The sequence below is a fragment of the Centroberyx gerrardi genome, chromosome 2 (assembly GCF_048128805.1).
Source record: "Centroberyx gerrardi isolate f3 chromosome 2, fCenGer3.hap1.cur.20231027, whole genome shotgun sequence".
NCBI lineage: Eukaryota > Metazoa > Chordata > Actinopteri > Beryciformes > Berycidae > Centroberyx > Centroberyx gerrardi.
Genome location: NC_135998.1, coordinates 8,611,982 through 8,625,171, shown reverse-complemented (window position 1 = coordinate 8,625,171; position 13,190 = coordinate 8,611,982). Strand labels below are relative to the sequence as shown.

At 42.9% G+C, this 13,190-nt stretch overlaps 1 protein-coding gene across 1 annotated transcript in view; it reads right to left on the bottom strand.

Moving 5' to 3' along the window:
• Window positions 1-13,190, bottom strand: part of vav2 (vav 2 guanine nucleotide exchange factor) — a 193,024-nt gene that overhangs the window by 135,393 nt on the left and 44,441 nt on the right. The window contains exon 2 of the mRNA XM_078286765.1: window positions 4,095-4,211. Coding sequence (XP_078142891.1) covers window positions 4,095-4,211 — 117 coding nt within the window. The remainder of the gene's footprint in view (window positions 1-4,094; window positions 4,212-13,190) is intronic.

Genomic DNA, 13,190 nt, shown 5'->3' with positions numbered 1-13,190 from the left:
GGTGGCTAATTAAAAAAGGTTGGGAGAAAGGAAACGAGGCGGTTGGGTTCAGATGGAGGGAGGTGTTTAAATAAAAGCGTTCTCCTGGGTCTACTGTAATAAGCTGTATATCATTGGACTAATGATGTCATAATGAATTTCTAATGATGGGGGATGGGGCGGGGGGCAAAGAAGGGAAGTATGGCGATACGTGCGTGAGTCCATATGTGTGGAACAGGGGTTTCTACCCCTAAGAGAAGAGAGCGGAAGGAGGGAGCAATAGTTGATGCTGTGGAGGTTGTGCGTGTGTGTGTGTGTGGGGTGGGGTGGTTGAATTGAGTCGATAAGTAGTGAGAATAAAAATCAGTAGAGGAAATTGAGCAGGGTGTGAGCTCCATCTGTTTCAGTACCAGGGGCACTGGAAAGGGGAGGGAGGAGGGTCTGAAGGGGCAATTACCTTTTCCAGCACTGGGCCCAGTTGGCCCCGTCTCCATTTGCTTGTGACCCAAGAGAAGGCATCATTAGAAGGAGAGATGGCGACCAGAGGCCAGGGGAGATGAACTCTGAGGCCCCCTGACACCCAATGTGGGGGCATGAGAGCTGGATAGAGGCTGATTAATGTTTATAGATGCAGCTGCTATCAAACACCCCTCTTTCATTTTCTCCCCACACCCTTGTGTTTCAATTCCACTCTTCCGGAAGAGATTAAAAATCAAGAGTTAGAAGGCCCTATCTGCACAAATACCCCATTTGTTTTCATAAGAAGAGTGCTACCAGGGGCATACTGAGAGAGTTCTACCTTTCTTCTACTCAGAAATCTGTCTTTCTCCTTGTCCTTCTTCTTCTTCTAAGTACAGCCAATCCACCTGAGCACATTGTCATGTCATATTCCACTGGTGATTCAGATATGGCCATCAAAATGTCAGGATGGTATATGTCTTAAGAACGAGCTCTTGGTATTTCTATCTCTTCAATGTGATTCTTGAGATCCAGCCATGAAGATATGATGTGTTGAGGCTACATCTCTCAGTCTCCATACTTGGCCTGAAAATGTCCGTGACAAATCTCCCAAAGCTGCATTTTTTTTTTTTTAAACATTTGTGTCCATATTATGTTTAATTGCTCTGCTACTCCATCTTTAAATTGCTAATATATTCAGCGTGACTGTGTCCAGACTATTTGGAATTCCAATTGCAATGCAAGCATGACACTTTGGGCTTTGCTCAGGCTCATCAGATTACAATAAAAGAAAAAACTCTCATTAGAGTGGCCAGTTAATGTGTCCTGGCAGAAGTGGATGATAAAAGTTGTGACAAGTGTAGCTGAGGTCTATGACTCTTCCACTCTTCCAACACCTACTCTCCACCAACACCTACTCTTCTATGATGGTAGAACCAAGGATCCTTAAAGATTGAGCAGATATGGGGCCTCATTTATGAAAATGTTCTGTAACATGCAATTTCATTGTACAATGAGATATTAATAGAAAGCAGCTTTGGCATTAGTTTAGAGTAGTTGTAGCAGTTTTTCATAAATGCCAACTTGGCCTGACTTTGGTTAGCACAAAATGTTTGCCATAATAATTTTTATAAATGAGGGCGATGGAGAGGGTAAGAAACTGAATATAAATACTATAAAGGTTTGAGATGAATCTCTGCCTAGGATGGAGGATGGAGAATTATTTTCTTCAAAGTTTGCACAAGTGACAAAGCTGTTTCACTTTCCAGCAAAACTCAACAGTCTAAATGTATTTGCCAGGTGAAAATGTTCCCATCTTTCTTTGTGTAATGGGAAAACAAAGAAGTGATTGAAAAATGATATGAAAAAAGTAAAGGAGTGATACTGTACTGTGAAAAACATGATGGAAGTCAGAATTCCCATTGTTCGGTAGGGGATGTGCGCTCAAAGAAGCTTTTGTGTTAAGGAAACAAAAGAGGAAAGAGCACACCCAGTGATGGGCTTCATAAAAGGATTAAGAGACACTGTCCATGCTTTCTGCAGGAAGACAAATACCCTCTTTTATCTTTTGTTTATGAGCCGCTCTCACCATTTAAATGTATGCCACATTAGTAGGGATCTGCTCAATTCAATATATTATAATGTGATGTTTGGCCTTAATGGAAAATCAATGAAGAGACAAGCCCGCCACCTCCGAGACCATGCAAAGGCAATTTCCAAATTGACATGTGGAGGGTCTATGTGATTGATTCTGACTGCTGTCGGATTTTAATATCGTTCCCTGTGAGCTCATTGACTCCCAGACATCGTCCTGCGGTTTATCTACAAAATGCCAACCTAGTCCTTGTCTCGTTTTTTTTCTCTCTCGTCTTTTCTTTCCTTCTCTTTCTTCCCCCTTTATTCTCAGCCCTACTTATGAAGAACGCATGGAATTGGATGCATTGGATTAGATTAGATATCAGATAGATGTTAGTTAAATTAGCTGGTATCCTTCCACAAATACCATCCTATTCACAATCGATTCAATAGATACAATCATTCAAATTATACAGCATATAACATATAATCCATTTTAAACAGATCTCACCTCTACACAGAAATTCCCAGTACTGGAGTTCAAGTTCTCCATATTTTTCAATCAACTGCAAAACTATTAAAGATAGACTAGAACCCATCACACCAATCCTGACACAATGGCATCATCACTTTAATATGACACCACACTATCCCCGCTGCTTGTTTTCTTAGCCCATTAGCCGAGCAAGACCCTAAGCACGCACGCACGCACGCACACACACACACACACACGAGGACCAGGCTCTGCATTTACAGCCATAAGGATTAGAAACAGAAGGGAGGGGAATTCACTTTCGGTAGTCCCTGGATCACTCACACACTCCAACGCTTCTCGGTCACGGAGGTCAAGAGCAGAGTCTATGGAGCTGCAGACTGAAGCTGAGGCCGACACACAGTATGCTAGCTATGGATTACCAGCCAATCCCTGCCCCCTGCCCCCTGCTTCCCTATCACCCAGCCTCTTTTCCACAACCTTTTCAGTCCCAGGCAAAAGGGAATGTAATATCACTGTGGTTCCTTTTCCTGTGTTTTGCAGGAATATAGAAGTTTTGCATCTATGTTGTAAATGCCATGAATTTGATATACTGTTTTCCTATGCCTTTCACTATCTACTTTAATTACACATCCAACATGCATCATCTCCAATCTCAAGTTAAACCTAAGCGTTATGATGCATGACTTAAAATCCCCATTAAATAAATACAAAAATCCACATGGATATCTCATAAAGCCTCTCAATATTGATGTGTGAGTGAGTCAGCCACCTTTACTGCTGAGCCAATACACACATGCATATTCTAACACACACTGTCATAAAGTGGAGCAGAATTTTTTGCTACTCACTCAGTGACATGAGTGGAGACTGCTGACCCTGAAGTGTTACACCACATGCTCATCTGGGCACTCCAGTTCATAATGAAGCTAATGCAACTGACAGATTTGACTTTTCACTACATTTTACCCAAGCAGTTCACATAAAATAACACACAAGGCATGTTGTGCTGGGTACACACACAAACAGCTCCATGTGGGCATGCACTCACACACACACACACACACACACACACACACACACACGATATGGCACAAGCACACACACAGATGCGTTCATATGCACGCGCACACACAGACACACACATTCATTCCTTCCCTTACTTTTCACATTAAAATGAAATGAGGGCAAAATGTAACTGTAGGCATACATTCCAAAGAAAGCAGTTTTCCCAATGACCTTTTTTTAATTTGATGACCAAGTATTTTGATCATAAACCCAAGGGTCTCAGCCCGTAGATGAAGATATAATCCTTCCATTCAAGTAAAAGAAAAATTTAAAATCACCAAAATTGAAGTTACAAGGTTTTCATCTGACAGCAGCAAAATGTTGCATCTAAATGTTGTTTTTTGGGAACATGAGAGGCATCATGTCTCTAAGCGGCCTCATGTTGTGAGAATATAGCCTATGACATGCCCCATTTTTGAGACAATCACAGTGTCTGTTCAAGTGCAGAGCATTTTGGAGGCTGGGATCAGTCGAGCGCTGGGTCAGACTTCCCGGTGTGTTTAATGTTTAAATGACTCACCTTGCCAAAGTCCCTGACATCAAAGAGGTCAAAAGGGTCAAACAGCTCACTGTTGCGCAGGCCAAACTTGTCATGGCACACCTTGAGAAATGTCCGGATGTTCTTCAAACACAGAAACTACAAAAGAGGGAAAGGAAGACAAAAGACAAAACAATGTAAACATACTCTCAAATTGAATCGTGCAAACAAACTGCAAACAACAGATGCACAGAGAAAGGCTGACATCTTGGATTCATACGAATGTTGTAACAGCATGGTTAAACATCCAGAGTATTTGCCTTCAGAAACATCCTTCACCAGACTGTTTAATATTCCTTATCGATGCGACAGTATTTTAGCAAATATTTAATTTCCTGGTTGATGATTGGCAGGCTCTCCATTTCCTCCTTCCTAGTTTAAGAATGATTATAAAGCAGCAGAAGGTGAGCGGTCTGATTGGAGCTCCTGGGGCTCGGGCTGACGGGCCGTCTCCCTGATCCAGATAAGGAAAGCTAGCAGCACAAAGAGCCTGTCTCCTGGCATTAGAGCACAGATGAGGTCCCCCCCACACAAGCCCACCAGCAACGGCCTGCACTGGGGTAAGGGTGACCTATTGGTCTGAGAGACCGTGCCACATCTAAAAAGGTCACAGGTTTGATTCTCATAACGTTAAATATGACCACCAGGTTTGCTTGAGAAAAACACCGAAGCCCTACTCTTCACTTAAAATGGGTTTTATACTCATCTGAAGTCAGATACTTCAGATGAGTCAGAGGAGTATTTGCAAATAACTCTTTAGTGTTTGTTTTAACCTATGCTGAGTACCAGATGGGTGGAGTTTACAACTCAGATGGGATAGCAGGTAGGTTATCAATCACAGAAAGGTGTAATGAATTACCTTTCTCAACTTCTTAAGCACACCTGACCACTTTTAGCACTCATTGTATTGTCCTATGTGAAAAATCCCACATATCTGGCATCTAAATAGGCTAAAACAAAAGTATCTGCAGTATTTGACCCTCGTCTGGAAGCTGACTAGTACATCAGCTTACCATCAAACTAGAGAGCTTGGTAGCCCACATGGGGTAAAGTTGGAGTTAATACAATAGTGATCCTGCACCAGCCCAACCTTCATAAAAAATGTTCCCTGGTCACAAATGTTTATTGTCTCAATCCCTAGAATATCACTCCATACAGATAAACCTTTTTTCCAATAATAAAAATGTTATTAGCCTTCAGGAACGGATCAGTAACTGCACAGAGCCATTTTGAAATATTAATGACAGACAAAGCCACCTCCCATCTATCTCTCTATATGTGAAGAAGACATTACCTAGCCAGCAAATTCAGATCCTGCTCAGATATGCCCTTTAATTTCTCTTTGTGTGAGTAATATGCATTGGTGGCCATGGAAACAGAATCTACACGCACAAAAGATTTGAGTTAGAGAGGCTTTGTCGAACAAAATATTTGAGTGCATGTGGTGAAAGGCTTGACGACAACTTCATCCTTGTAATGGCTGTTACATAAAAATAGTAAAACAACCAACAGCCTTGCCAAATGAGACTTCATTTGGTTTTATGTTGGCGTGACTTCAAAGCAGCAACCACAGTGCCAGTAGATTTCCGCGGTACATGCAAGCGGTGCTGCAGAGTATCCCCAGGTTTTACAGCAAAGCGCACCTCAGTTAAACTTTACCACATCTCGATGAGCCGTGGCGTTTCCCGTCGTTACTATTGACCGACGCGAGACATCATCCGCATCAGTCGCACTAATTGGCTGTCACGCTTCAAATAAACACTGCAAAAATCAACTCACTGCTGGATCAAGAGCCTCAACACTCCAGTCATTTTTGAATACAAGTAGTTTATCCTCTGTAGCGCGGTTTCATCTGATTTGGCTTCCTGATATTTGGTGGTATTTCTCTCAGCCTCCCCTGGCCACACCTGAGAGCCCTTGCTGACTCATTCTCATTCATATGTGCACATCTGCTCAGTCCCAGTGTCATGGCTGTGAACCCCATAAGAGAGCCGCGCTGGCCGGCGAAGAGCGACGCGATTGGCTGGCTCGCCGAAGTGACATTTGCAGTTCACCGGCTAAGGTTATCGTGTCTGCCGATCCTCACGTGTGGTGGGAAAAAAGCTTATTTTCCCAGCCCAGATATGAAAAGGTAACATTTGCTGGAGAGGTTTGGAGAGCAGAGAGGGGCTCGGCAGATACGGATCAGGAGGGCGAGGATGTGTCTGACATTCTAATGTATGTTGGGAGATAAGAGAGCCAGGAGGGAGGGAGGGAGGAATTGTTATGATCTTGATGAAAAAATACACCATTTCTTCTGGAGTGGAGAGTGTGAGCACACCTGGGAATAAACAGGCCGCGGTCATCTCCTTAGGCTGCGACTGCCCTCAATACTATCCATCTGGGATTACCTCACTGTGGTTTGCCACACATTCAAGGCTAGGCAGACACATTCCTGTATTTTTCACAGTGTTCTGAGTGGGTCACACTCAATAGCATCTGTAATCTGATTACAACCTGGTTTTCTCAGTAACTGCAACAGATTACAGTTACCATTTTTGGAATCAGATTACTGTAATCCTGTTCCATGTCCATCCATGTAATTCATTACTACATAACCACAGTTACTGCTTGTTTGAACAATATAAATTTGTCTGGAAGTACCGGGACAGGGTGGTTTACAGCTGCTCTGTTTCCAGACCAGGGGCCTCATATAACAAATTTTGTGTGGAGTTTCCCTTTAACAACTTGTAATTTTACGCACGTGAACGAGGCTCACGTCCCGCCCCGTTAACTCCCACAAATGGTTAATTAAACGCTCTTCATGAATATTGATATATGTGTAAATGTGCTTCTTGTTCCATTCTCATTGTGTGAGAAAATGGAAAAGTCGGAGTGCAAGACTAAAAAGAGAAATTTCAGAGTGTGAAACTGAAGTGCTTGTTGGGAGGTCAAGGCGAGGTCAGAGTATTGATTGGTGGCCTCAGTTCGGGTATCATCCACCAAAAAAATGTGTTGAGTGGCAACATGTAACAGCAGCAGTTGATGCTGCCAGCTGTGAGAACCAGACCCTTTATTAAAAAAAAGAAAAAAAGAAATGGTCCGACATTGAGCAGCAAAGCGCCTATCAACAGTGCCACCGCCAGGTTGAGGAGACTCTCTCCTCTTGACAGACGTTTCACCTCGATAACAGGGGAGAGCTTAATTAGTGGCATTGTGCCAAAAAAAGAGGATGACACCGACATGACATCAGAGGAAGATGAGAACGCTGCGGCTGATCCAGATATCCTAAATGTGCCTGTTGTTTTTGGACCACACATTCTACACTTCACACTCATTTGATTTGACTAATAAAACGCATAACAGACTTAACAGACTAGACAAGTTTTTTATTGTCATTTTCTGACTCAGAGGGAGGGTGCAGCTGGTGGTGTAGAGCAGTGATTCTCAACCTTTTTCATATCATGGACCCCTAATTTAGTCCACATGAGGGCCACGGACCCCCATTTGATGAGATTTAGTCTCTCGGACCCAAATCTGAGAATGTTTTTATTGTCAGATATGATTTTGTCCAGAACTCCATGACTATCTGTATTGTAGGTAGAGAGATAACAGAGAAACTATGATCAACACAATCATTCTTCTACATTCTCTGTGTTAAATTCTTGTAAATGAAATAATGCTGAAGTTTAACAATTCATCAATTTGCTGGGGACCCCCTGGAACCCCCTCAAGGACCCCTGGTGGTCCTCGGACCCCATGTTGAGAACCACTGGTGTAGAGGATGGCTGTATACAGTGTATATATAATTATTATGTAGTTATAATTATTTTATAACCTTGTTAATTTCAGTCCAATTGCTTAACACCTTGAATGTGTAGCAATTACTAGGAGACACACAACTTATGAGCCCATAATGAGTTCATTGCAGATAGGGAGATGCTTTTTGGGCAAACTAGATTAGACTAAAGCAACAAATAAATGATTAAGGCCTGGTTGTTCCTTTGGAATATTATTATTAGAAGTCTAATTTGATATGGAGCATAAAGAATTGATTGACAGTGTCATTAAAAGATTTTACTTTATTTGACTGCTTTGCCATTGGAGTTTCCATTTCTCAGTGTGTCCAAAATGGGTCAAAGTTTCCGTCACAGTACGCACATTTTCACGTCTCGTTCTTTATAACTCCCAACTTTTGCGTGGAAAGTGTAGTGCGCATCTTTCAAACCCTGTTTTGCGCGTACACAACATTTATAAATGAGGCCTAGGAGACATGAGTTTGACCATGTCAGATGTCGGAAACGGTGTTTTGACCCGGCCCGATATAAAAAGACATTTGCCCCCACTGACAGTTCACTATTATCCAACATCCTCCAATAACACTGCAATGGTGTTAAAAGTTCAGCCTATTCTCTGGGAAACCCAGTGACCATAAACAAAGCAAACACCCAGAGGGGCTTATCTTTTTGTAGAATAACTGTGTGTGTGTGTGTGTGTGTGTGTGTGTGTGTGTGTGTGTGTATGTGTGTGTGTGCACGTTTGTGTGTATATTTTTGAGCACCCACACAAGTGTGTTTACTACTCACTGTTTGCCATTTGAAGCTACCATTCTGTCAACCCACTAATCACGGCTCAGCTAACACTTTCACCGGCTCCTGGAATCCTGCTCCTCCTGGCTTGCCTTTTCAATCCAGAAACTGTTATTATTTCTGCCTGGAGGTGCAGCATTCATCCGATCAAGCCCTCACTGTAAATATGTGCACCACATCAGGCTTCATCTTTTTTTTTTTTTTTTTTTTTTTTTTTTTTACAAATTATAAAAAGATCCCTTTAGGGTGGAGAGAGGAAAAGAGAGAAGATGAGGGAGAGAGAAAGCGAAAGAATGGGGAAAAGAGAGGGAGGTATGTGGGAGAGAAAGAGAGAGAGAGAAGATAAAGAGAGAAGATAGAAAAACATTGCCTGCAGGTGGTCGCAGCTGTAGTACAGCAGTAGACTTTTTACAGGGTGGCTTGTGTGCTCCACTGGAGCGACAGCTCTGACTTTGACTTCTGAGTTAAGAGCAAACAACTCCAAAAAACAGGAGTTGAGGAAGACTTCTTGTCAAGGAGGCGGGGAAGGAGAGAGAGTTTTGAGAAGGGGAAGAGAGGGAAGGAACGGAGGGGGAGAAGAGCAGCAAAGAGAAAATAGTCAGGTAACAAAGACCTGTCAAATCCCCGACAACCCCCTCTACCATATCACTATGCCACATCACACACAGAATAATGCATTATTCCTCTGGGCCTCCTACATGTTCCTATCTGAGGGGATACAAATTAGAGCTTCCTCATAAAACCCGAACAACAACAAATTAAAGGGATGGGATGTAGGGAAAGCATGGGGAACGGGGATATGGATGGGAAGGGAGAGAAGGAGGAGGAAGAAGGAGGAGTAGGCTGTTTTGCCAAAACCGAAGCTCTTTGGTGTCAGAGAAGAGGGAAATTGACGACGGGGGGAAAGCCGAGCGAGAACAAGACCCATGGGGGAGAAAGGGGGAAATGAAGAGAGGAAGAAGAGAGCCGTGTCTGCGGATGATGAAAAAATGAATGAGTGCAGAGCAACCAAGGAAGTCTTGCAGCGAGGGGAGGAGAGGAGAGGAGGGGAGAGGAGGAGAGGAGAGAAGAGGAGAAGAGAAGAGAAGAGAGGGGTTTAACAAGCAGACTGAGGCAGGATATATGAGTCAGGGAGATGATCAGATACTTAGACAGCCAGTCAGAGGATTGGAGTCACTGAAAGAGACGGATGCCTGTCTGGGAGACTGTGAGGCAGCCATAGTCATTCACACACACACACACACACACACACACACACACAGCTACCCCGATGTTGTGTCTGGGGGAGTGAATCATTCCACACCTTTCGAATAACAGGAAGGGAGCTCTCAGCAGGTGAGGGAGCAGCAGCAAGACCTGCTCTCCTCTCCACAGCAGCTCACATGGCCACAAGAAACGTCTGGCTGAGCTGCTTCCGACGGACGGATGGCGGTGCAGTCCACACACACACGTACACACACACACACACACACACACACACATATATATAAGCGCACACACACGCTCACTCAACGCGGGCGTGGAAACACCAGGTAATGGTGATGATGGATCGCATAAACCTCTGGCTTGGTTAATGATCCCAGAGCCAGAGTGTTGATTGCTTTCTGGTAAGAGGAGATTCATACGCCGGTGTGTGTAATCAGCACTCAACCTTTTCTATCCAAAGCCTTTCCTCGCTAGCTGCGGCTCCACACTGCAGAGAAATGTCCATCTTAACAAGTCATATAACCTTTCATTCAGTCTCAAAAATTTTTGACAGCTGTAAAAAATGTGCCAATGGGGTCGGATAATTAAATTTATTTCCAAAGAAGATGTTTCCAGGAATGCAAACTTGTGAGGGTTGATAAAGGTAAAATGTTCAGAAACCAAAACATCACAGGAGGGTCAGTAGACATCCTCAGCCAGGATTTTTTATTTTATTTCTAACAATAAAAAAATGCAGCATTTTGGTGCACTCTAAGATGAAAACAAGGGAAAACAAACAACATGCAGTTCAGGTCTAAAACCTTTTAAACAGAGTTTTGAATACTGACAGAGCTTCATTTTTATCTATATATTTATATATTTATGTGTCAGTTTCACTCATATAGATAACCCTGTGAACCCTTTGAACCAAGCTGTTAAGAAACACCTGTTGTACAACTGACTGCCAGTCCATCCACCCACCTAAACAGATGGAGACTTGAGTAGCTCTGCTCAAATGTCATTGGTCTATTTCTTCTTACTTCTGGCCTGCATGAGGATTTCTAGTGCTACTTTGTGCTGCTTAGCCACGTGCCTCTGGCTCTAATTCACCCCACAGCACTTAAGGGTGACTGGCATTCAAATTCCATCCTTAAGCTCTCTTCTTTTCTGTAAATGCTCTCGACTCTGGGCTTTGGAACATTTTGATGGAGTAATTTCCATCGCTTTACTTCAAAATAATGCCATTACTTGTAAAAATGTATGAACTGCTTCACTATTAAAGTTGAACTATTAAATGACGCACATCTCTTGACAGATGAGGCAGACCTAGTGCTTTTCCGGTGAGAATGTGGCCCATGTAAAATGATTTGACTTAAATAATCTAACTAGCAGTTAGAGCTGAACAATTAATCAAAGAAAGATTTTACTTCTGCAATTTCCGAATCACAGAGGCTGCAATTAATTGCTTAAGAGAGACGGGCGTCCAAAATGGATTTCTAAACAAGGTGTTTTAGAGCTGCAGGTAATGTTTGGTCTATGAATCAAGTACAATATTGGTGAAAAACCTTTCATCAGACTCAAACTCAGTAAATCCTGCACACTGACATCTATTTTTTTTTAACAAAATCACTTTTCTTTAAACAATTTTAAAGTTCCCAAAAACTTACAAGAAAAAACTTGTGATTATATGAATCACAGGTTAAGTCGTAATTGCAATATTCGCCAATTCGATTTTATGTCAATATCTTTCAGCCCTACTAGGAGTTTGATTGAACAGTAGATTTAAAAAAAACTTGTTACAACTGACATTTTTTGCAGTACGTGCCCATACACACCCCTCTCTACCATGATTGATTGGTGGGTGGGTGCAAGCCAGCCACACCCACTGAGAGAGATACTGTAGGTTAGTGAATGATTGGGTGGGATGTGTTGTGTGATGCCCAGAGGGGATTATGGGAGGCTGGGGGTCCTCCACTCTGCTGCTCTCCACATCCGGGTCACCCAGATGTTAAAGTCAGTCAAGAGAAAGGCCCTGCTCCTGCTAATTGGAGAGGCCGACACTGCATGAATAATGCATAACGATAGTAAGCCAATGTTAATCTGATCCTATTACCCCTAAAAGCCTATACGCAGGCATGGATTGACCACACTACTGAATCACATATAACTCTCAACAGATGAGGCAGAACAGGTGCTTTTCTGGTGAGACCCACATCGCCTGTTAAAAAATGGAAGTTAAATAGGCTAAGTAGGAGTTTTTAGTAAGGTTAATCTCCATTACAAAAGAAGATTATTCAGCTCTGAGCCTAGACTCTAGAGAGAGAAAGTCGCCACTATTGCAGAGCATAGCTAGATAATTGAAGCAAGTCCACGTCCACCTTTGCTCTGGCTACCCATAAAAACACTAGCACATGCTGTAATTGCATGCAGAGCTGACCTGAGATAAGACGCATGCATTGTGAGAAAGAGAGCATTAGCTGAACTAACGTGCCATCAGTAAGATGCTCGCCACACAGCTACACATGGAAACATAATAGGTCACTCATGAGAACAGAGAAGCAGTGAACTTGAAGCCAGCTAAAAGGGAGCCCCCTTACCGGGAAAGAAAAGCTTTTGTATGAGAGAGAGAGTGTACAGAATGGTGAAGAGGAAGAGGAGCGATATGTCTTCAAGGTACGGCTCTGTCCTCTCTCCACTGACGCGGAACAAACCACAGCTAGGAACAAAGGATGTGCTCTCATGGATAATGGAGAGAAAGAGAGGGGAAGGGGCTAGTTTTTCAAGTTGAGCGCTGCTTTAAAATACCAGCCAGGACGGCTCCACTCACCACAACTTCATGCGTATGGTGCTGACCTCATAATGTTAATTTCCATGTCTTTGGACCAATAAAAATATCATAGTTTTTGCCCCAAAACACTTGACTTCATAGGCCCAAGTCACACGATGACGTCAACACTGCTGCTGTCAATTAACAGCTTGACCGCTGAATCAACCGTTTTTTCAGTTGTCAGTCATCCACCAGCGGTCTAATCGTAGGCCTGTGTGTCTGTGTGTTGGTGCATGTGTGTGTGCACATGTGTGCTCAGGAGTGAGCATGTTGACACCCAGGGGAAGGAGAGAAGAGGAGAGAGAATACCAGCCATTTGAAGACAAAAGTGAACAAAAAAGCATTCACTATTATCACCTTAGTTCTATCTGACCTGATTTTCCAATTTCCGCTGACCTTGAATGGTTTTTTCCCCCTTTACTGTGGGCCAGTAATAATTCATAATGCCTCGTCTGGGACTGGTGAAAATAACACGCAATATTTCTACTTTTGCTTGTG